General features: G+C 43.2%; 1 protein-coding gene across 1 annotated transcript in view; it reads left to right on the plus strand.

Annotated features, from left to right (window-relative positions):
- Nucleotides 1-24893, plus strand: part of LOC138666636 (uncharacterized) — a 211209-nt gene extending 186316 nt beyond the window's left edge. Inside the window, exon 26 of the mRNA XM_069754831.1 lies at nucleotides 23663-24893. Coding sequence (XP_069610932.1) covers nucleotides 23663-24768 — 1106 coding nt within the window. The 3' untranslated portion in view covers nucleotides 24769-24893. The remainder of the gene's footprint in view (nucleotides 1-23662) is intronic.
- The last annotated feature ends 471 nt before the right edge of the window (nucleotides 24894-25364 follow it).

Consider the following 25364-nt stretch of genomic DNA (forward strand, 5'->3'; position numbering starts at 1 on the left):
TAATTCTTCTGGTTCCGACTTTGTTTGCTTATTCCCCATTTTCTTATCCTGAGCTTTCTTGCCCTAGGTGGCGTTTGGGTATGAGAATACCTCGTTACCTTCTTCCTAAGGAGCTAGGATGTCTTTTTCTTGCCCTAGGTGGCGTTTGGGTATGAGAATACCTCGTTACCTTCTTCCTAAGGAGCTAGGATGTTTAAACTGTGTTGATGTAAGAAAATCCTGATTCCTACACCTATAGCAAACAACACAAATGCAACCAGACAGAAAAAGAAAAAGAACATACAACGTATCTTGTCCCAGGCTAATTTATCTGTCCTGGGCTTATACTATCACATACAACGTATTCTTGTCCCAGGCTAATTTATCTGTCCTGGGCTCATACTATCATACACTTATCCGTCACCAGGTTTTTGTCAAAGACAGGATCAGAGATTGAACATAGGCGCGGAGGTCTCCCCGAAAGGACGCAACCACGTTGCCCAGTGGGACAGTCACTTCTTCTGTTTCAACCCCCTGGGCGGCTTATAGGGCTATTCCCAACTTCCACACACCTTCTATTCACATTCACTCTCATTCAATGCCGTACTCCGTGAGGTGATCAATTCCTAAATAGTTCAAGAACCCGAGCTATAGGTATCCTCCTCTACTAGAACTACCCGCTAAAGAACACGACACAGAAAATCTTACGGACAGTGCAGGGCAGATATAAGAGATCTAACAGTGTCTCTTACATGGCCAGGTTTTTGTTCATCTGCCGTCCATTATCCCAGATTCTCTTTTCGTTCGTATTCTGCCGGTGTTCTTGAAGGAATACACAGACCTCGGGTCCCTGTTCAGGCGCCAGGAAATGTCGGGATCACACTCAGTCGGAGCAGCCTTTGGAAGTGGGAAATCACCAGAAATAATACACAAGACACGTCTTGTATAGTGTATCACTGGGAAGTCTCTGAAGCACGCCTGCCTTCACGGTGCTATCCCTTCTTTATATAGTTGTTTCAGTAGGTTTAGTGGTTATACAAGTTTTGCATGTTTAAACAAAGAGACAAAACAGGAAAGAAAGAAAAGAAAAGAAAACAGTTTCGTGGGCGGCAGTTTCACAACAAACAGTACAAAGGCAATTCCACAGACAAGAAAAACAGGATTTCATACTATAGCTAAAATGTCCTTGAATGGACAGGTCAATATTTATCACAAATTCTTTTTTTTTTTTTTTTTTTGTTCATTGAGGTAATGATTTTTGTTCTGCTCTTCACATCTGCCAGCCACGTTCTGCCACTTGCATTGTGTAGAGTAATACACTGGGCCTGTTTTTTGCTGCAAATGCATGCAGAAAAGCTGCGGAGACACCATCACGTGTTTCTCAACGCAAGCAATAAATAGCCAGGTCTTTCACCGGGAAGGAACAACCACGGGAAGGGCAGCATCCAAAAAGGAAAACCACCTATGCCAAAACATGGTATCCATCCACAGACAGCTGTTTCGGGGTATTTGCCCCTCATCAGTGTGGAGTAGGAAACTGGCTATTAGGAGCAGTGCCTAGTAAAAGGACTATAAACAAAAGGATGAATGACCTCGGGGAGATCAAACATCCAACACCGCGGAGACACCATCACGTGTTTCTCAACGCAGTGATCCAGAACACTGCCCCCATCCCTTATCGGAAATATGCAAATGCATGTAGAAAAGCTGCGGAGACACCATCACGTGTTTCTCAATGCAAGCAATAAATAGCCAGGTCTTTCACCGGGAAGGAACAACCACAGGGTTGGTTGGGCCTACTAACGGTGTCTGCCGCTCCTTGCTTTTCTCCTCCACTGAACAAAGCTGAGCCTCAATTTTCATCGTGTTTCAGATATTAAACTGCATTTGGCCTACTTGTTTGGTTGGGTCTACTAATGGTGTCTGCCGCTGCTTGTTCTTCTCCTCCACTGTACAAAGCTGAGCCTCAATTTTCATCCTGTTTCGGATATTAAACTGCATTTGGCCTACTTGTTTGGTTGGGCCTACTAACGGTGTCTGCCACTCCTTGCTTTTCTTCTCCACTGAACAAAGCTGAGCCTCAATTTTCATCCTGTTTCAGATATTAAACTGCATTTGGCCTACTTGTTTGGTTGGGCCTACTAACGGTGTCTGCCGCTGCTTGTTGTTCTCCACTGTACAAAGCTGAGCCTCAATTTTCATCCTGTTTCGGATATTAAACTGCATTTGGCCTACTTGTTTGGTTGGGCCTACTAACGGTGTCTGCCACTCCTTGCTTTTCTTCTCCACTGAACAAAGCTGAGCCTCAATTTTCATTCTGTTTTGGATATTAAACTGCATTTGGCCTACTTGTTTGGTTGGGCCTACTAACGGTGTCTGACGCTGCTTGTTGTTCTCCTCCACTGTACAAAGCTGAGCCTCAATTTTCATTCTGTTTCGGATATCAAACTGCATTTGGCCTACTTGTTTGGTTGGGCCTACTAACGGTGTCTGCTGCTCCTTGCTTTTCTCCTCCACTGAACAAAGCTGAGCCGCCTGTTTACTCCTGTTACCAATTTTGAACTGCATTTGGCTCACTTTTTTACTTGGGCCTACTAACTGTGTCTGCCACTTATTACATTTGTCCTCCACTGAACAAAGCTGAGCCGCCTGTTTACTCCTGTTACCACTTTTGAACTACATTTAGCCTACTTTATTATTTGGGCCCATATCTGTGTTTCCTCCTCATCCTGCCCATTGGCCAGCCACTGCTAGATGAGTCTACTGGTAGATAGACCCAGACCACTACATTCCCCTTGCACTCTACACAGCCAGAATCTGACCCTGCTGAAAGTCAGGTTCCCCTTCCCGCATACTATGCCACCTTACACGGGGACAAAGAGGAAGGTGCAGGTGAAATTGCTGGTTCCTTCACAAGGTGGGGGGGCATACTCGTTGGCACTGGCACAGGGCCCCTTATAGTACGCAAAAGTGTCTCTGGCAGTGGGAAGCGCCGCCCGCCGTCAAACACACCGCCGTACTATGAGGGGCCTTGTGCCAGTGCCAACTAGTGCCCCCCCCCTGCCTGCTCAGGATCGCAGCACTTGCAAAGTTGAAATACTTACCTCTCCCTGCTCCACCGCCGTGACGTATTCCGCGTTTCCCGGGCCCACGAAAATCTTGAGCCAGCCCTACCCCCCCACAACTTTAGCCAAATGAGTCCCTGTTTTCAATGCCTAACTATTATTATAAAGTAAATTAAGATTGACAAGCTTCAGTAATATGAATTGATGTTTTTGGCATTAAAATGGACACTGTAGGTGTTTTCCTGTCCTCCACTCACTGCCAACTTTGATTCCCCATTGACTTGCATTGAGTTTCGTGTTTCGGCCGACCCCCGACTTTTCGCAATAATCGGCCGATTTCACCCGACCCGACTTTTGAGAAAGTCGGGTTTTGCGAAGTCTGAAACGATCCTCAAAAAGTAAAAGTCGCTCAACTCTAGCTGCTACAATTGTGTTGATTTATTTTAGGGTTATGTTCTTCCAAGGTTTTTTTATGTGTACTTTACTGGCAGAAGAATTTGATGATTTTTTAATTTCGCAAAATTGAAATAGACCATTTTTCCCCAATGAAAAAATAAATACCGTGTTGATTTCCATACATTCATTACTGGCTTTGTAGTTACTTGATTGCTGCACTCAATACCTTGGAAACAGCAGAGATCTATTGGTCACCACTGTGATCAGTGATGATTGCTCAGCGATGAACCCCATCTGGCCAGAAGAGGAAGTACGAAGATCAGCCATAAGGAGATTCTGATAGATTGTGTGTCAGCATCAAACAAACGGAATATAAAAGTATTCCTTGTGTATTACACCAGCAATCTGCTTATTGAGTGTTCAAGTCCAACAGTGGGCTTTATAAGTATAAAAAGGAAAAAAAATGTTAGATTTATTAAAAAACTAAATTTGGAAAAATAATGTCACCATTAAAAATGCATGTTTTTATGTAAAAATAAACAAATGCACATAATTGATAATTTTGTGTCCAGTATAACCCGTGCTATAAAACAGTTACATTATTTTTTATATTAAAAAACGTGCCAAAGAATGATGTGTTTCATCAAAATATTACACACAAAGAAACCAAACAAACCAAAAAAAATAATCTTGTGTGCAAGATAAAATGGTATTACTTAAAGGGAACTTGTCGCCAGGTTTGGCAGGTATGAGTTACAGCCACCACCTTTCAGTGCTGATATACAGCATTCTATAATGCTGTATATCAGCCCCCACCCGACCTGTAAGAGGAGAAAAAGACCTTTTATTATACTCACTGGGTGGGTGGTGCGGTCCGAGGGGTGTCGCGCTTCTTGGTCTGGCGCCACCCATCTTCTTGCGATTCTGCCCTCCTTCTTGGTTCATATGGATGACGCATCCCTGCATCATCCACACGTTCTGCTCGGCATCGCGCTCCTGCGCAGGCATACTTATCTGCCCTGTAGAGGACAGAGCAAATTCCTGCAGTGCATAGACGCTGGTACTCTCTGTCTTTTCCTGGCGCCTATGCACAGCAGGACTTTGCTCTGCCCTCAACAGTGCAGATAAGTAGGCCTGCACAGGAACGCGATGCCGGGGAGACTGTGTAGATGATGCAGGGACGCATCATCCACACAAACCAAGAAGGAGGATGGCAATAATAAGAAGATGGGAGGAGCCGGACCAGGACTAGCGACACCCCTCAGACCGGACCGCCCTGCAGGTGAGTATAATAAAAGTTATTTTTCTTCTCTTACGGGTCAGGTTGGGGGCAGATATACAGCATTATTGTTAGCAGCGGATTATTCAGGATACTCTCCAAGCATGTGACAACAGACCTTCTTTATTCAAGAACAATCAGGAACAATATATGATAAGCCTAATAGATCAGGAATAAATCATTTGTGTGTCTATATCTCTGCAGCATCTACAGCAGGCATCTTCTCTCATACACAGACACAGGAAAAAAAGTCACATATTCTCCCTGTGTGAGCCTGGGGGAGTTTTTTTTGTTCTATCTTTATAAGCAGCATACAAATCTAGCAACTAAACACTCGTAGACAGGAATGGAGTTGTTGCACCAAACATATTCCAACACCCCCACTCAACAACTACTTACCCTGTTAGCCCCATTGCGGTTCTGAAGTCCACAAACTTGGCTCTTGATAATGGCTTTGTCATACCATCGGCTATCATCTTGTCAGACTCGCAATAAACAAACTTGAGTACACCACGTTCCACTAAGTCACGAAAGTGGTGATGTTTTACATCAATGTGCTTAGTCCTTGCATTAATCTTCTCACTGCTGGCAAATTGAATGCATCCTTGGTTGCCCTCATAGATAACTGTTGGTTGAGCTAGTGGCTTGCCGAAACCTTCCAAAGTTGTTTCAACTTTACTTCTTGACTTGCATAAGCAGCAGATATATATTCTGCTTCTCTAGAAGATAATGCGACTGACACTTGATTTCTGCTGGACCAAGAAATTGAATCTCCTAACTTGAACAAGTAACCACATAACCTCTGAGAGTAAGATCTCCTGATGCAGATATCTGAAGATTTAGCCTTTGAGTTTCTTTAAGATATTGAAGAATTCTCTTAATTGCATTCCAGTCTCTTTGGCGTGGCTTGCTTACATGTCAGCAGAGAATTCCGACTGGCTGTGATATCCGGACGAGTTGTGGTTGCTATGTACAAAAGCGCCCCCACTGCTTGTCTGTAACTCTCATTGCTGGGTAGCAGATCTTCTTCTCCTTCCAACGTTAAGTAGGACGGATCCATTGGTGTTGACGCACCTTTGTCTTCTGACATTCCAGACTGGTTTAGAATTGCGGAAATTTTAGAACTTTGGTGGAAAAGAAAATTCTCATCTTCCTCTCTCTGGATTCGGATTCCCCAATAATATGTCACATTTCCAAGGTCCTTAGTCTCAAAGTGCTGGTTGAGAATTTCACGTAGCTTTGCAATTTCTTTTCCATCTTGATGAGACATGATTACATCGTCTACGAACATACTGTACATCCACTCCTTCGCTACATTCTTCGTATACAAACATGGAGCAGCTTGAGATCTTTTAAATCCTTTATCTATCAAAACTTTGTTTATTTTTGAGTTGCATGCTCTTGCCGACTGCTTAAGTCCATAGAGAGATTTTTGCATTTTACAAACAAGGTGCTCTTCACCTTTTTTAATATATTCCTCGGGTTGGCTCATGTACAACTCTTCTTCAATGTCACTATGTAGGAAGGCTGTTTTGATGTCAAAATTTCTCACTGTCATCTGATGAACTGCAGCTACGGACATTAAAGTTCTGAAAGTGGTTTGCTTCGCAACTGGAGAAAATGTAGCATTATAATCTTCACTATACTTTTCCCAGTACCCTTTTGCGACCAATCTTGCCTTAAACTGGTGAACTTTACCTTCTGAGTCATATTTGCTTTAGAATACCCACTTACATCCGATAGCTCTTTTTCCTTGTGGTAGCTCAGTAAGCTCCCAGATCTGAAGTTGGTGAAGGGACTCCATCTCTTCATTAGCGGAATTTATCCACTTCTGTTTTTGCATCTCTTGCCATGACTATGACTCTGGTTCTGGAAGTGTTCTGACCATAATAAGGTCAGCGCTGAGATCTCATCTCCCGAGATCTTGGTGCTGAGATCTCCATCTGCGCATGCGCCATCCCCGGCAGCCATTTTCCCGGAGTCCACCACACAGTAAACCAAGTGCAGGGGCTCTGGGCATTCCCAAAATGTCGGCAGAGCCTCCGCAGCACTGAACACCCACAGCGGCGCTCCGCACATCCGAACACCTCAACTCAGCCTGTGGCCTGCAGTAACACTTCACTCTTGCCTCCTCCAGCAGTGAACCTTGGACCTGGGGGTGCGTCTTAGAATCCACAAAGTATGGTATATTCTCCCTTTGCTGCACTTTTATTTAGGAGTTCCAGCCCTTTTCTCTTAGGAGTTTACCTTTCTGGGTAAACTCCAGTATTATTCCTGCAGTAACTTGGTTTGCACTCCCTCTCATCACCTTTTTCCTTTTATCACTGTTTGTTTCTTAGGCTTCTTTCACACTTCAATCGGTAAGGGGCCGTCACAAAGCGTCGGGCATGTGCACTCCAAAGTGCAGGATGCGACGTACGTTCCCTTGAACGTTTTTTCGCGACGACGGTCTGCCAAAACACGACGCATCCAGTGCACGACGGACGCGACGTATGGCCATACGTCGCGATCCGTCGGCAATACAGGTCTATGGGAAAAAATCGCATCCTGCAGGCACATTTGCAGGATGCATTTTTTCCCCAAAACAACGCATTGTGACGGACCTAAAAAGACGGAAGTGTGAAAGTAGCCTTAGGGAACGTTTTTTCGTACGTCGCATCCTGCACTTTGGAGTGCGCATGCTCGGGCGGAGATCTCTAGCTCCTCCCTGGGACTTTAGAATGGGCAGCGGATGCGTTGAAAAACTGCATCCGCTGCCCACGTTGTGCCGAATTTTAACAACGTCCGTCGGTACGTCGCGCCGACGCTTTGTGACGGCCCTGTACCGACGGAAGTGTGAAAGAAGCCTTAGGAGGACTTCCTTATTTCCTTTATTTTTGGTACTCTGTAACCTTCACCCCTTATAATAAATAATCTTTATTTTTATATAGCGCTAACATATTCCGCAGCGCTTTACAGTTTGCACACATTATCATCGCTGTCCCTGATGGGGCTCACAATCTAAATTCCCTATCAGTATGTCTTTGGAATGTGGGAGGAAACCGGAGTACCCGGAGGAAACCTGTTATGAATAGGTAATTCAGAACCACAATGGACCTTGAAGTTCAGAGCACACAAGTGACCTGACAAAAACCACAAAACATAGGACGAGCTCTGAGACGTGGAAACTCTGCTGACCGCAATCCCTAAACCTATCAAACCACACTAGAGGTAGCCGTGGATTGCGCCTAACGCTCCCTATGCAACTCGGCACAGCCTGAGAAACTAGCTAGTCCTGAAGATAGAAAAATAAGCCTACCTTTAAAAACCAGGGATTCAAGCTTGAGGAGGCTAATTTGCATATTCCAGGTGCCTTCTGGGAAAAGCGAAGAATCTCCCTAAGCTAGAAGATCGTTGGGTACAGCCGGGACCAGCTGCTTGGAAAGAATCACCAAACCAGGGATTCAAGCTTGAGGAGGCTAATTTGCATATTCCAGGTGCCTTCTGGGAAAAGCGAAGAGTCTCCCTAAGCTAGAAGATCGTTGGGTACAGCCGGGACCAGCTGCTTGGAAAGAATCACCAAACCGCGCGCCGTAATTTTTGCCTGTAGGACATTAATGCAAGAGAGCTTGGCTGAGTAGATTACACAAGAAGGAAAACACACAGCAAGTCAGCAGGATCTAGGAGCAACATGGCAGATGTGACAACCTACATGGTGAGCTGCAGCATGTGCTACATGTTCACAGATCGACCAGAAGAAGAATCAAATTTCACCTGTCAGAAGTGTAGACTAGTGGCCCTTTTAGAAGAAAAGGTGCGGGGTCTGGAAGAAAGAATAGCAACTTTGAAACTCATCAAAGAGAATGAAGACTTTCTAGACAGAACAGAAGCATCTCTACTGGTCACAGAAGGTGAAAAAAGTGTCAGAGAACCCCCAAAAGCAGATGAGTGGAAGCATGTGACCAAAAGAAGCAAGAAGACCATGGAGAAATCACCAACCACACAACTGAAGAACCGATATCAAATCTTTGTAGAGGATGAAGATGGCACACCTAAGGATGAAGCAATACCAGCAAGCAAAAAAGAAAAGGGCACACAGCAACAAGTGACAGCAAAAAGTACAGCCAAGAAGCAATGAAGAGTGGTGGTGGTGGGAGACTCACTACTGAGAGGCACAGAAGCAGCCATCTGCAGACCGGACATAACTGCAAGAGAAGTATGCTGCCTTCCAGGTGCGATGATCAAGGATGTGACCGATAGGATACCAAAGCTCTTCAGCTCCAATGACGTCCACCCATTTCTTCTGATACATGTTGGCACCAATGACACGGCAAGGAAGGACCTACCGACAATCTGCAAAGACTTTGAAGAGTTGGGGAAGAAAGTAAAGGAACTGGATGCACAGGTAGTTTTTTCTTCTATCCTTCCAGTAGACGGGCATGGCACCAGGAGATGGAACAGGATCCTTGATGCAAACAACTGGCTAAGACGATGGTGCAGACAACAAGGATTCGGATTCCTGGACCACGGTGTGAATTACTTGTACGATGGACTCCTCGCCAGAGACGGACTACACCTCAACAAACCTGGGAAACACACATTCGCCAGAAGACTCGCTACACTCATCAGGAGGGCGTTAAACTAGAAGAAGAGGGGACGGGAAGAAAAACATTAGACTTGAACAAAGAAGATCCAGGAAAACATACTCAGAAGGGAGGTAAGAACATTTCTAAAACAATCCACAGCGAGGAGATTGGAACAAAACAAAATCCTCTAAACTGCATGCTCGCAAACGCCAGAAGCCTGACAAACAAGATGGAAGAACTAGAAGCAGAAATATCTACAGGTAACTTTGACATAGTGGGAATAACCGAGACATGGTTAGATGAAAGCTATGACTGGGCAGTTAACTTACAGGGTTACAGTCTGTTTAGAAAGGATCGTAAAAATCGGAGAGGAGGAGGGGTTTGTCTCTATGTAAAGTCTTGTCTAAAGTCCACTTTAAGGGAGGATATTAGCGAAGGAAATGAGGATGTCGAGTCCATATGGGTCGAAATTCATGGAGGGAAAAATGGTAACAAAATTCTCATTGGGGTCTGTTACAAACCCCCAAATATAACAGAAACCATGGAAAGTCTACTTCTAAAGCAGATAGATGAAGCTGCAACCCATAATGAGGTCCTGGTTATGGGGGACTTTAACTACCCGGATATTAACTGGGAAACAGAAACCTGTGAAACCCATAAAGGCAACAGGTTTCTGCTAATAACCAAGAAAAATTATCTTTCACAATTGGTGCAGAATCCAACCAGAGGAGCAGCACTTTTAGACCTAATACTATCTAATAGACCTGACAGAATAACAAATCTGCAGGTGGTCGGGCATCTAGGAAATAGCGACCACAATATTGTACAGTTTCACCTGTCTTTCACTAGGGGGACTTGTCAGGGAGTCACAAAAACACTGAACTTTAGGAAGGCAAAGTTTGACCAGCTTAGAGATGCCCTTAATCTGGTAGACTGGGACAATATCCTCAGAAATAAGAATACAGATAATAAATGGGAAATGTTTAAGAACATCCTAAATAGGCAGTGTAAGCGATTTATACCTTGTGGGAATAAAAGGACTAGAAATAGGAAAAACCGAATGTGGCTAAACAAAGAAGTAAGACAGGCAATTAACAGTAAAAAGAAAGCATTTGCACTACTAAAGCAGGATGGCACCATTGAAGCTCTAAAAAACTATAGGGAGAAAAATACTTTATCAAAAAACTAATTAAAGCTGCCAAAAAGGAAACAGAGAAGCACATTGCTAAGGAGAGTAAAACTAATCCCAAACTGTTCTTCAACTATATCAATAGTAAAAGAATAAAAACTGAAAATGTAGGCCCCTTAAAAAATAGTGAGGAAAGAATGGTTGTAGATGACGAGGAAAAAGCTAACATATTAAACACCTTCTTCTCCACGGTATTCACGGTGGAAAATGAAATGCTAGGTGAAATCCCAAGAAACAATGAAAACCCTATATTAAGGGTCACCAATCTAACCCAAGAAGAGGTGCGAAACCGGCTAAATAAGATTAAAATAGATAAATCTCCGGGTCCGGATGGCATACACCCACGAGTACTAAGAGAACTAAGTAATGTAATAGATAAACCATTATTTCTTATTTTTAGGGACTCTATAGCGACAGGGTCTGTTCCGCAGGATTGGCGCATAGCAAATGTGGTGCCAATATTCAAAAAGGGCTCTAAAAGTGAACCTGGAAATTATAGGCCAGTAAGTCTAACCTCTATTGTTGGTAAAATATTTGAAGGGTTTCTGAGGGATGTTATTCTGGATTATCTCAATGAGAATAACTGTTTAACTCCATATCAGCATGGGTTTATGAGAAATCGCTCCTGTCAAACCAATCTAATCAGTTTTTATGAAGAGGTAAGCTATAGGCTGGACCACGGTGAGTCATTGGACGTGGTATATCTCGATTTTTCCAAAGCGTTTGATACCGTGCCGCACAAGAGGTTGGTACACAAAATGAGAATGCTTGGTCTGGGGGAAAATGTGTGTAAATGGGTTAGTAACTGGCTTAGTGATAGAAAGCAGAGGGTGGTTATAAATGGTATAGTCTCTAACTGGGTCGCTGTGACCAGTGGGGTACCGCAGGGGTCAGTATTGGGACCTGTTCTCTTCAACATATTCATTAATGATCTGGTAGAAGGTTTACACAGTAAAATATCGATATTTGCAGATGATACAAAACTATGTAAAGCAGTTAATACAAGAGAAGATAGTATTCTGCTACAGATGGATCTGGATAAGTTGGAAACTTGGGCTGAAAGGTGGCAGATGAGGTTTAACAATGATAAATGTAAGGTTATACACATGGGAAGAAGGAATCAATGTCACCATTACACACTGAATGGGAAACCACTGGGTAAATCTGACAGGGAGAAGGACTTGGGGATCCTAGTTAATGATAAACTTACCTGGAGCAGCCAGTGCCAGGCAGCAGCTGCCAAGGCAAACAGGATCATGGGGTGCATTAAAAGAGGTCTGGATACACATGATGAGAGCATTATACTGCCTCTGTACAAATCCCTAGTTAGACCGCACATGGAGTACTGTGTCCAGTTTTGGGCACCGGTGCTCAGGAAGGATATAATGGAACTAGAGAGAGTACAAAGGAGGGCAACAAAATTAATAAAGGGGATGGGAGAACTACAATACCCAGATAGATTAGCGAAATTAGGATTATTTAGTCTAGAAAAAAGACGACTGAGGGGCGATCTAATAACCATGTATAAGTATATAAGGGGACAATACAAATATCTCGCTGAGGATCTGTTTATACCAAGGAAGGTGACGGGCACAAGGGGGCATTCTTTGCGTCTGGAGGAGAGAAGGTTTTTCCACCAACATAGAAGAGGATTCTTTACTGTTAGGGCAGTGAGAATCTGGAATTGCTTGCCTGAGGAGGTGGTGATGGCGAACTCAGTCGAGGGGTTCAAGAGAGGCCTTGATGTCTTCCTGGAGCAGAACAATATTGTATCATACAATTAGGTTCTGTAGAAGGACGTAGATCTGGGGATTTATTATGATGGAATATAGGCTGAACTGGATGGACAAATGTCTTTTTTCGGCCTTACTAACTATGTTACTATGTTACTATGTTACCTTGCCTCAGAGAAATTCCCCAAAGGAAAAGGCAGCCCCCCACATATAATGACTGTGAGTTAAGATGAAAATACAAACACAGAGATGAAATAGATTTAGCAAAGTGAGGCCCGACTTACTGAATAGACCGAGGATAGGAAAGATAGCTTTGCGGTCAACACAAAAACCTACAAACAACCACGCAGAGGGGCAAAAAGACCCTCCGCACCGACTAACGGTACGGAGGTGCTCCCTCTGCGTCTCAGAGCTTCCAGCAAGCAAGCAAAACCAAAAAAGCAAGCTGGACAGAAAATATAGCAACAAAAGTAACACAAGCAGAACTTAGCTTATGCTGAGCAGACAGGCCACAGGAACGATCCAGGAGGAAGCAAGACCAATACTAGAACATTGACTGGAGGCCAGGATAAAAGCACTAGGTGGAGTTAAATAGAGCAGCACCTAACGACTTAACCTCATCACCTGAGGAAGGAAACTCAGAAGCCGCAGTACCACTCGTGACCATAGGAGGGAGCTTGATCACAGAATTCACAACAGTACCCCCCCTTGAGGAGGGGTCACCGAACCCTCACCAAAGCCCCCAGGCCGACCAGGATGAGCCATATGAAAGGCACGAACAAGATCGGCAGCATGGACATCAGAGGCAAAGACCCAGGAATTATCTTCCTGACCATAACCCTTCCACTTAACCAGATACTGGAGTTTCCGTCTCGAAACACGAGAATCCAAAATCTTCTCCATTATATACTCCAACTCCCCCTCCACCAAAACCGGGGCAGGAGGATCAACAGATGGAACCATAGGCGCCACGTATCTCCGCAACAATGACATATGGAATACGTTATGGATGGAAAAAGAATCTGGAAGGGTCAAATGAAAAGACACAGGATTAAGAACCTCAGAAATCCTATACGGACCAATGAAACGAGGCTTAAACTTAGGAGAGGAAACCTTCATAGGAATATAACGAGATGACAACCAAACCAAATCCCCAACACGAAGTCGGGGACCCACACAGCATCTGCGATTAGCAAAACGTTGAGCCTTCTCCTGGGACAAGGTCAAATTGTCCACTACATGAGTCCAAATCCGCTGCAACCTGTCCACCACAGTATCCACACCAGGACAGTCCGAAGACTCAACCTGCCCTGAAGAGAAACGAGGATGGAACCCAGAATTGCAGAAAAATGGTGAAACCAAGGTAGCCGAGCTGGCCCGATTATTAAGAGCGAACTCAGCCAACGGCAAAAAGGACACCCAATCATCCTGATCAGCAGAAACAAAACATCTCAGATATGTTTCCAAGGTCTGATTGGTTCGTTCAGTCTGGCCATTTGTCTGAGGATGGAAAGCCGAGGAAAAAGACAAATCAATGCCCATCCTAGCACAAAAGGCTCGCCAAAACCTCGAAACAAACTGGGAACCTCTGTCAGAAACGATGTTCTCTGGAATGCCATGTAAACGAACCACATGCTGGAAGAACAATGGCACCAAATCACTGGAGGAAGGTAATTTAGACAAGGGTAACAAATGGATCATCTTAGAGAAGCGATCACAAACTACCCAAATGACCGACATTTTTTGAGAGACGGGGAGATCCGAAATAAAATCCATAGAAATATGTGTCCAAGGCCTCTTCGGGATCGACAAGGGCAAAAGCAACCCACTGGCACGAGAACAGCAGGGCTTAGCCCGAGCACAAATCCCACAGGACTGCACAAAAGAACGCACATCCCGCGACAGAGACGGCCACCAAAAGGATCTAGCCACCAAATCTCTGGTACCAAAGATTCCAGGATGACCAGCCAACACCGAACAATGAACCTCAGAGATAACTTTATTCGTCCACCTATCAGGGACAAACAGTTTCTCTGCTGGGCAACGATCAGGTTTATTAGCCTGAAATTTTTGCAGCACCTGCCGCAAATCAGGGGAGATGGCAGACACAATTACTCCCTCTTTGAGAATATCCGCCGGCTCAGGCAAACCCAGAGAGTCGGGCACAAAACTCCTAGACAGGGCATCCGCCTTCACATTTTTAGAGCCCAGAAGGTACGAAACCACAAAGTCAAAACGGGAGAAAAACAGCGACCAACGAGCCTGTCTAGGATTCAACCGTTTGGCAGACTCGAGATAAGTCAAGTTCTTGTGATCAGTCAAGACCACCACGCGATGCTTAGCTCCTTCAAGCCAATGACGCCACTCCTCGAATGCCCACTTCATGGCCAGCAACTCTCGATTGCCAACATCATAATTTTGCTCAGCAGGCGAAAACTTCCTGGAAAAGAAGGCGCATGGCTTCATCACCGAGCAATCAGCACCTCTTTGCGACAAAACAGCCCCCGCTCCAATTTCAGAAGCATCAACCTCAACCTGGAACGGAAGCGAAACATCTGGTTGACACAACACAGGGGCAGAAGAAAAATGACGCTTTAACTCTTGAAAAGCTTCCACAGTAGCAGAAGACCAATTGACCACATCAGCACCCTTCTTGGTCAAATCGGTCAATGGTTTAGCAATACTAGAAAAATTACAGATGAAGCGACGATAAAAATTAGCAAAGCCAAGGAACTTTTGCAGACTCTTCAGAGATGTCGGCTGAGTCCAATCATATATGGCCTGGACCTTAACAGGGTCCATCTCGATGGTAGAAGGGGAAAAAATGAACCCCAAAAATGAAACCTTCTGAACACCAAAGAGACACTTTGATCCCTTCACAAACAAAGAATTAGCACGCAGGACCTGGAACACCATTCTGACCTGCTTCACATGAGACTCCCAATCATCCGAGAAGACCAAAATATCATCCAAGTATACAATCAGGAATTTATCCAGGTACTCTCGGAAGATGTCATGCATAAAGGACTGAAATACTGATGGAGCATTGGCAAGTCCGAATGGCATAACTAGGTACTCAAAATGGCCCTCGGGCGTATTAAATGCAGTTTTCCATTCATCGCCCCGTTTAATACGCACAAGATTATATGCACCACGAAGATCTATCTTGGTGAACCAACTAGCCCCCTTAATCCGAGCAAACAAATCAGATAGCAGCGGCAAGGGGTACTGAAATTTGACCGTGATTTTATTTAGAAGGCGGTAATCAATACAAGGTCTCAGCGAACCATCCTTCTTGGCCACAAAAAAGAACCCTGCTCCCAATGGCGATGACGACGGCCGAATATGACCCTTCTCCAAGGATTCTTTTACGTAACTCCGCATAGCGGCGTGCTCAGGTACAGATAAATTAAACAGTCGACCCTTAGGAAACTTACTACCAGGAATCAACTCGATAGCACAATCACAATCCCTATGCGGAGGTAGGGCATTGGACTTGGGCTCATCGAATACATCCCGGTAATCAGACAAGAACTCTGGGACCTCAGAAGGGGTGGATGAAGAGATAGACAGAAATGGAACATCACCATGTACCCCCTGACAACCCCAGCTGGACACAGACATTGATTTCCAATCTAATACTGGGTTATGGACTTGTAGCCATGGCAACCCCAACACGACCACATCATGCAGATTTTGCAACACCAGAAAGCGAATATCCTCCTGGTGCGCAGGAGCCATGCACATGGTCAGCTGGGTCCAATACTGAGGCTTATTCTTGGCCAAAGGCGTAGCATCAATTCCTCTCAATGGAATAAGACACTGCAAGAGCTCCAAGACAAACCCACAGCGCCTAGCATACTCCAAGTCCATCAAATTCAGGGCAGCGCCTGAATCCACAAATGCCATGACAGAATAGGAAGACAAAGAGCAGATCAAAGTAACGGACAAAAGAAATTTCGACTGTACCGTACCAATGGTGGCAGACTTAGCGAACCGCTTAGTGCGCTTAGGACAATCGGAGATAGCATGAGTGGAATCACCACAGTAGAAACACAGCCCATTCTGACGTCTGTGTTCCTGCCTTTCAGCTCTGGTCAAAGTCCTATCGCACTGCATAGGCTCAGGTTTATGCTCAGATAATACTGCCAAATGGTGCACAGATTTACGCTCACGCAAGCGTCGACCGATCTGAATGGCCAAAGACATAGACTCATTCAGACCAGCAGGCATAGGAAATCCCACCATGACATCCTTAAGGGCTTCAGAGAGACCCTTTCTGAAGATTGCTGCCAAAGCACATTCATTCCATTGAGTGAGCACAGACCACTTTCTAAACTTCTGACAATAAATCTCTATCTCATCCTGACCCTGACACAGAGCCAGCAAATGTTTCTCTGCCTGATCCACTGAATTAGGTTCATCGTACAGTAATCCGAGCGCCAGAAAAAACGCATCAATATTACATAATGCAGGATCTCCTGGCGCAAGGGAAAATGCCCAGTCTTGAGGGTCGCCACGTAATAAAGAAATAATAATCTTAACTTGTTGTACTGGGTCACCAGAGGAGCGAGGTTTCAACGCCAGAAACAGTTTGCAATTATTTTTGAAACTCAGAAATTTAGCTCTATCTCCAGAAAACAAATCAGGAATAGGAATTCTTGGTTCTAACATAGAATTCTGAGCCACAAAGTCTTGAATGTTTTGTACTCTTGCAGTGAGAAGATCCACACATGAAGACAGACCTTTAATGTCCATCACCACACCTGTGTCCTGAACCACCCTAATGTCTAGGGGAAAAAAAAGGCAAAACACAGTGCAAAGAAAAAAAAATGGTCTCAGAACTTCTTTTTTCCCTCTATTGAGAAGCATAGTACTTTGGGCCTCCAGTACTGTTATGAATAGGTAATTCAGAACCACAATGGACCTTGAAGTTCAGAGCACACAAGTGACCTGACAAAAACCACAAAACATAGGACGAGCTCTGAGACGTGGAAACTCTGCTGACCGCAATCCCTAAACCTATCAAACCACACTAGAGGTAGCCGTGGATTGCGCCTAACGCTCCCTATGCAACTCGGCACAGCCTGAGAAACTAGCTAGTCCTGAAGATAGAAAAATAAGCCTACCTTGCCTCAGAGAAATTCCCCAAAGGAAAAGGCAGCCCCCCACATATAATGACTGTGAGTTAAGATGAAAATACAAACACAGAGATGAAATAGATTTAGCAAAGTGAGGCCCGACTTACTGAATAGACCGAGGATAGGAAAGATAGCTTTGCGGTCAACACAAAAACCTACAAACAACCACGCAGAGGGGCAAAAAGACCCTCCGCACCGAATAACGGTACGGAGGTGCTCCCTCTGCGTCTCAGAGCTTCCAGCAAGCAAGCAAAACCAAAAAAGCAAGCTGGACAGAAAATATAGCAACAAAAGTAACACATGCAGAACTTAGCTTATGCTGAGCAGACAGGCCACAGGAACGATCCAGGAGGAAGCAAGACCAATACTAGAACATTGACTGGAGGCCAGGATAAAAGCACTAGGTGGAGTTAAATAGAGCAGCACCTAACGACTTAACCTCATCACCTGAGGAAGGAAACTCAGAAGCCGCAGTACCACTCGTGACCACAGGAGGGAGCTTGATCACAGAATTCACAACAGAAACCCACGCAAACACGGAGAGAACATACAAACTCTTTGCAGATGATGTCCTGGGTGGGATTAGAACCCAGGACTCCAGCGCTGCAAGGCTGCTGTGCTATCCACTGCGCCACCGTGCTGCCCCTTCAACTTATTTGAATGTGTCTTAGTTTCTCACCTTGGGTTCTCGTATCTCACCTTACACCTTGATTTCCCTTTGTTGGTAGTATTGAGGAAGATTGAGAAACTCCTTGACAGCCTTTTAGGTAGCCAGGCCTGAGGTGGTGTTTTTTTTAGTTGTGTGGCTAGGGCCTTTCTAGGCTGTACAGGGACCAGATGGATGTAGGCATGACACTTCACTCTTGTGAGTGTGAACAAGTTCATAACACCCTGGCAAAGCTGATGAAAAGAGGTCACTAAACCATCCCATCAGTACTAGCGACGTGTGTACAATGGGCAGGGATCTATTCACCATGAGTTTATGAACGGCACTTACTGGGAATTTCTCGTTCATTTGGAATTGCCATCCATGTCAATGGGAAGGTTCATTGAGTTACCCACATGGGTTAATAAGGGTAGACACATATTAGTTAGTTCATGGTGGTCTGCAAACAGCCAGATATCGAAGGGCATTACAAACCTGTTATTCCTCAATGTCGCGTGGCTGAGCACCACTTGTTCTCAAATAAGCTGGATTTGGACCACAGGGAAGATTGTAGCTAGTTAGTATGCCGGAACCTCCTTTGTTATCAGAATTTACCAGACCAATCACTCCACTTATAAAGACTATGGACCACCACCTACATAATCAAGATCAATCTTTCAGTCTGTCAACCCTTTCCATGACCTGACCTGGTGAAGTTTCCTTTGTTGAGTTAAATTAAGCCAAAGGCTCCATTCCTGGTCTTACTTTTCCGTCAATTCATTGGAGTTTCAGCTTTTCAACCATACTTCCCAAGAACACAGATACTTTGATGTCCTAGTTGACTTCATCTACCACTTTTATTCTTAACTAATGAAAACCTTTTTGGCAACTGCTTTTGCATTGGTTCCTCCAATAGCACAATACAGATACCCCCAGCCATCCCACTTAATCAGTATCTACCAACAAAGCAGAATCCAATTCCTTTATTCCAGTATTCAGGCGATGCTGTTTGCTTTAAGCATTCTGGTTCATTCACAGGAAACACTTTGGGCTTTCGGGACACTTAGTCAAGTGTACTGGAGAGGCAACTAGGAGCTTGTTAACTGCAGCAGCTTTAGTATATGCTATTGAAGCTAGAATTGTCGCGGCTGCTGGCATCAGACTTGCCCTACAATGGATCTTCATTAAAGGATATATAGTGAACGCCTTCCATTTACAGAGCCTCAAAAGTCCTGTATTATAATTTTTAATCACTACCTCACCTGGTGCAGAGAGAGAAAAAACGCCCTCGATGGAAAAATAAAAAGGTACACTGAAACTCTCAGAATATGTTGATGCATACACTTTTTTTTCTCAAAACAATGTTTTTAGTGTGCAAAAGTAGAAAACCATAAAAAGAGAGTATATAAACTGCTATCTCTGTAATCCATTTGACACAGAAAATGACGTTCTCTATGACTTTTGCTCAACTACTTGGTGTAAGATATATAAATAAAAACAATTTGTGAATTGCTACTCTTTGTTCAATTTGTATCCCAAAAAATTATCTAAAAAGTTCTAGATCTAGAAAATTAACAAACACTAATCTTGATTTAGAAATTAACACATTTTTGTCATCCATATTTGCAGATTTGTGATGAAAAATAATGTTTTTATTGTGCATTAGTTGTCCAAATGACTTTCCTTTTTTTTTTTTTTTTTAAATCCACCGCTTCGTTCAGTAAAAAAAAAAAAAAAAAAGCGAACCACACCTTGCAGCCCTACCTGATGTCACTAATACATTGAGGAGTCACGCAGTTTGGTTTCCCCCACTTTCACCAACGTGATGTTCCACTCCCTTCGGGGATATGCAACCTCAGCTTGGCACAGTTTTACATAGACACCACCTGTCCACATGGGCACAGGAAGGCATGGGGAGTGAGATAGGGTGACCCACACAGAACTGGCATGGTACAAAACTCGCTCACAAACCTGACCCCTTTCACTTGCACCAGTAAAACAGAGCCTTGCCATCCTGGTAGACCTGCCACCAGTTCCTTGTTAGATATAATCCCGGAATACTAACTGGATTATACTGGGCCAGAAACCAGTCCCGGTAGCATGTGACGTTAAACCGAGAACACGGAAATGTGGATTCATGGATCAAGGTAAAAGAGCAGCCCAACATTAAGTTGGGTATTTAATCGCCTTTAAGAGCACTCTAGACAAAACACTATACACAATGGATATACATATACAATGGTCAGATATGCAAATACAGGTGGTAGTGCAAAAAGTATAAGCAGATGAAGCATAAGTCACTTATCGGCTGGATGTTAGGCTTTCATGCTGGACCACATGAGAGGCGTGGTGTGCCAGCTGTTTCTCGTTTCTTCTAACACAATGCACATCCTGACCGCCTTAGAAGTGAACAAAGGGCCAGATGGCCTCACATGAGCACTTATCCCCTTGGTTGGTCATCTTTCCTGCCTCCTGGATGATCCTACAGTAGCTCTGGTAGCTGAAACTCCAAAACCTCTGATGGATCATAACTTTTCAACGAAAGGTCATAGGGTGGCAGTTTTGGAGCCATCGGATCCAGCCGGTCCCCCATTATACCTGGGGACCAAACACTGCTTCACTCCCAGGCTTCTACTAGCCGCTCTACATATCTCTCCACCCTGCTGTGCTAGAATGAATTGAGACCCTGGCAAGTGTTCTTCCTGTTCCCAAGATCTTGAAAATGTAACCGATATATGGCTAGGACATGCAATAACTCCCTAATCTCCTTATGAAATTACGGCTCCCATTTGACTGGGGAATTTGATTAAAGCAGTTACGCAGTGTGGACTCCCGGCAGGGGGTCCATCCTGCCAGGAAGCTCTTGATACCAGATAGGCTGCTGAAGGTATAAGCTTTTTCACTTGAGACTGTTGTAGCTGGACCACCTGCTAAGCCAGATGCCCTGTCTCAGCTTCAAACAGATATAATACAGTGTATTGACATGAAATTACATCCCCCCATATAGTTCACATGCAGATTACAGTCTAGCCCCACACTTGCGCCAAAGCCATGGTTTATTTGTCAATGACAAAAATATTGTGCAGTTTCACCTGTCTTTCACTAGGGGGACTTGTCAGGGAGTCACAAAAACATTGAACTTTAGGAAGGCAAAGTTTGACCAGCTTAGAGATGCCCTTAATCTGGTAGACTGGGACAATATCCTCAGAAATAAGAATACAGATAATAAATGGGAAATGTTTAAGAACATCCTAAATAGGCAGTGTAAGCGGTTTATACCTTGTGGGAATAAAAGGACTAGAAATAGGAAAAACCCAATGTGGCTAAACAAAGAAGTAAGACAGGCAATTAACAGTAAAAAGAAAGCATTTGCACTACTAAAGCAGGATGGCACCATTGAAGCTCTAAAAAACTATAGCGAGAAAAATACTTTATCTAAAAAACTAATTAAAGCTGCCAAAAAGGAAACAGAGAAGCACATTGCTAAGGAGAGTAAAACTAATCCCAAACTGTTCTTCAACTATATCAATAGTAAAAGAATAAAAACTGAAAATGTAGGCCCCTTAAAAAATAGTGAGGAAAGAATGGTTGTAGATGACGAGGAAAAAGCTAACATATTAAACACCTTCTTCTCCACGGTATTCACGGTGGAAAATGAAATGCTAAGTGAAATCCCAAGAAACAATGAAAACCCTATATTAAGGGTCACCAATCTAACCCAAGAAGAGGTGCGAAACCGGCTAAATAAGATTAAAATAGATAAATCTCCGGGTCCGGATGGCATACACCCACGAGTACTAAGAGAACTAAGTAATGTAATAGATAAACCATTATTTCTTATTTTTAGTGACTCTATAGCGACAGGGTCTGTTCCGCAGGACTGGCGCATAGCAAATGTGGTGCCAATATTCAAAAAGGGCTCTAAAAGTGAACCTGGAAATTATAGGCCAGTAAGTCTAACCTCTATTGTTGGTAAAATATTTGAAGGGTTTCTGAGGGATGTTATTCTGGATTATCTCAATGAGAATAACTGTTTAACTCCATATCAGCATGGGTTTATGAGAAATCGCTCCTGTCAAACCAATCTAATCAGTTTTTATGAAGAGGTAAGCTATAGGCTGGACCACGGTGAGTCATTGGACGTGGTATATCTCGATTTTTCCAAAGCGTTTGATACCGTGCCGCACAAGAGGTTGGTACACAAAATGAGAATGCTTGGTCTGGGGGAAAATGTGTGTAAATGGGTTAGTAACTGGCTTAGTGATAGAAAGCAGAGGGTGGTTATAAATGGTAAAGTCTCTAACTGGGTCGCTGTGACCAGTGGGGTACCGCAGGGGTCGGTATTGGGACCTGTTCTCTTCAACATATTCATTAATGATCTGGTAGAAGGTTTACACAGTAAAATATCGATATTTGCAGATGATACAAAACTATGTAAAGCAGTTAATACAAGAGAAGATAGTATTCTGCTACAGATGGATCTGGATAAGTTGGAAACTTGGGCTGAAAGGTGGCAGATGAGGTTTAACAATGATAAATGTAAGGTTATACACATGGGAAGAGGGAATCAATATCACCATTACACACTGAACGGGAAACCACTGGGTAAATCTGACAGGGAGAAGGACTTGGGGATCCTAGTTAATGATAAACTTACCTGGAGCAGCCAGTGCCAGGCAGCAGCTGCCAAGGCAAACAGGATCATGGGGTGCATTAAAAGAGGTCTGGATACACATGATGAGAGCATTATACTGCCTCTGTACAAATCCCTAGTTAGACCGCACATGGAGTACTGTGTCCAGTTTTGGGCACCGGTGCTCAGGAAGGATATAATGGAACTAGAGAGAGTACAAAGGAGGGCAACAAAATTAATAAAGGGGATGGGAGAACTACAATACCCAGATAGATTAGCGAAATTAGGATTATTTAGTCTAGAAAAAAGACGACTGAGGGGCGATCTAATAACCATGTATAAGTATATAAGGGGACAATACAAATATCTCGCTGAGGATCTGTTTATACCAAGGAAGGTGACGGGCACAAGGGGGCATTCTTTGCGTCTGGAGGAGAGAAGGTTTTTCCACCAACATAGAAGAGGATTCTTTACTGTTAGGGCAGTGAGAATCTGGAATTGCTTGCCTGAGGAGGTGGTGATGGCGAACTCAGTCGAGGGGTTCAAGAGAGGCCTGGATGTCTTCCTGGAGCAGAACAATATTGTATCATACAATTATTAGGTTCTGTAGAAGGACGTAGATCTGGGTATTTATTATGATGGAATATAGGCTGAACTGGATGGACAAATGTCTTTTTTCGGCCTTACTAACTATGTTACTATGTTACTATGACCATACTGCTCCTCCTTTGTGCCGGATGGTATGTAACTAACAGCACTGGCTTATAGGCACCTTTATGAGACTACACTAGATGTTTCAATAAATATTTCCTAGTTCACAAAATATTGGTGACTTGCACCAATGACACTATGTAGTAGTTGGCTAACCACAAACTAAGAGTCCATGCTTTTGTTACCACTAAGTAATTACCTGATAAATGAATTTTAATACAAATTGTTTATACATTTTTATATAGAAAAAAAATATAAAATGTATAAATGTTATAATTTTTAATGTACTGTTACTTAAAAATAATTTGAATTTTATTCTTGGCAGATGACTGTACCAGAAGCACCGAGTCACCTTTGATGTTTTCAGCTTTTAAAGTTGATGACCATAGTATCACACAAAATATATATGAAGAACACGACATTATTTCAGTCATACCTCCAGCTCTTCACAGCAAAAATCTATTATCTGATCCACTTCAACATATCCAGTCTTCGGATTCATTAAAGACTCTTGAGCAAAATAAAAATAGCAGAAGCGATGGCGAACATCAAAGGGCTGACACACTAGAGCAGTTATTTTCTTGTTCGGAATGTGGAGAATGTTTTAAAAAGAAATCAGATTTTTTTCAACATCAGAGAATTCACACAGGAAAAAAATCATTGTCATGTTTTGAATGTAAGAAATGTTTTAGACTGAAATCAGATCTTGTTAGACACATAAGATGTCACACAGGGGAGAAGCCATTTTCATGTTCAGAATGTGGGAAATGTTTTAGTCGGAAAACAAATCTTGTTACACATCAGAAAATTCACACAGGGGAGAAACCATTTTCATGTTCACAATGTGGGAAGTGTTTTACACTGAAGTCACAACTTGTTTCACATCAGACATTTCACACAGGGGAAAAGCCATTGTCATGTTTTCAATGTAAGAAATGTTTTACTATGAAATCAGATCTTGTTAGACATCTAAGATGTCACACAGGGGAGAAGCCATTTTCATGTTCAGAATGTGGGAAATGTTTTAGTCGGAAAGCAAATCTTGCTAGACACCTGAAAAGTCACACAGGGGAAAGGCCATTTTCATGTTCAGAATGTCGGAAATGTTTTGATCGGAAAACAAATCTTATTAGACATCAGAGAATTCACACAGGGGAGAAGCCATTTTCATGCTCAGAATGTGGGAAATGTTTTACAGTGAAATCACATCTCATTGCACATTGGCTATTTCATACAGGGGAGAAGCCATTTTCATGTGCAGAATGCGGGAAATGTTTTAATCGGAAAGAAAATCTTGCTTCACATCAGAGAACTCACACAGGGGAGAAGCCATTTTTATGTTCAGAATGTGGGAAATGTTTTACAGAGAAATCACAACTTGCTAAACATCAGAAAACTCACAGAATGGAAAATACATTTTCTTTGTTTTAATAATTTTGTTTAAAAATTGTACAAACGATAATACAACAGTTACAGTCTACTAGAGTAGGCAACACAATTTAGTGTACGGATTAGAAAATGTATGCACTTACCAATAGAATCCAATAAGATGCCTATTTATGATTAATGTGTATAACTCTGTTGGTTTTTATATGCTGCTAGACAAGAACGTTTATGTTTACATTCATTAAATTGTCAACTCAACTCTAAACCTATGGTTGTGCCTTCTATTTGTGAAATAACTTTTCCACTGCATACATTATAACTTCGTCTTAAAGAGAGTCTGTGGACCTTCCCACCTACTTATTTTCCATCTGTTTCCCCCTTCTTTAACTCTACAAATTAGAGCTGTCAATCAAAAAAGAGAAGGGGTGGTTAGAGATGGTGGAAAGGTGTACTTATATGTTTGTCAACGCTAAGGGTACACCGAGCACGTGGACTGTGTACATGATTAGGACAGTTGCTAAGTCAACCATACAATGCCCCGAATTTCTTATTAACAGTGTGTCCTATTAATTGAATTACACCGACTGATAATGATTGTTGTCCTGATCACGTACTGCATCATCTAAAAAAAACTAAACTGC

Source organism: Ranitomeya imitator, chromosome 2 (genome assembly GCF_032444005.1).
Source record: "Ranitomeya imitator isolate aRanImi1 chromosome 2, aRanImi1.pri, whole genome shotgun sequence".
Taxonomy (NCBI): domain Eukaryota; kingdom Metazoa; phylum Chordata; class Amphibia; order Anura; family Dendrobatidae; genus Ranitomeya; species Ranitomeya imitator.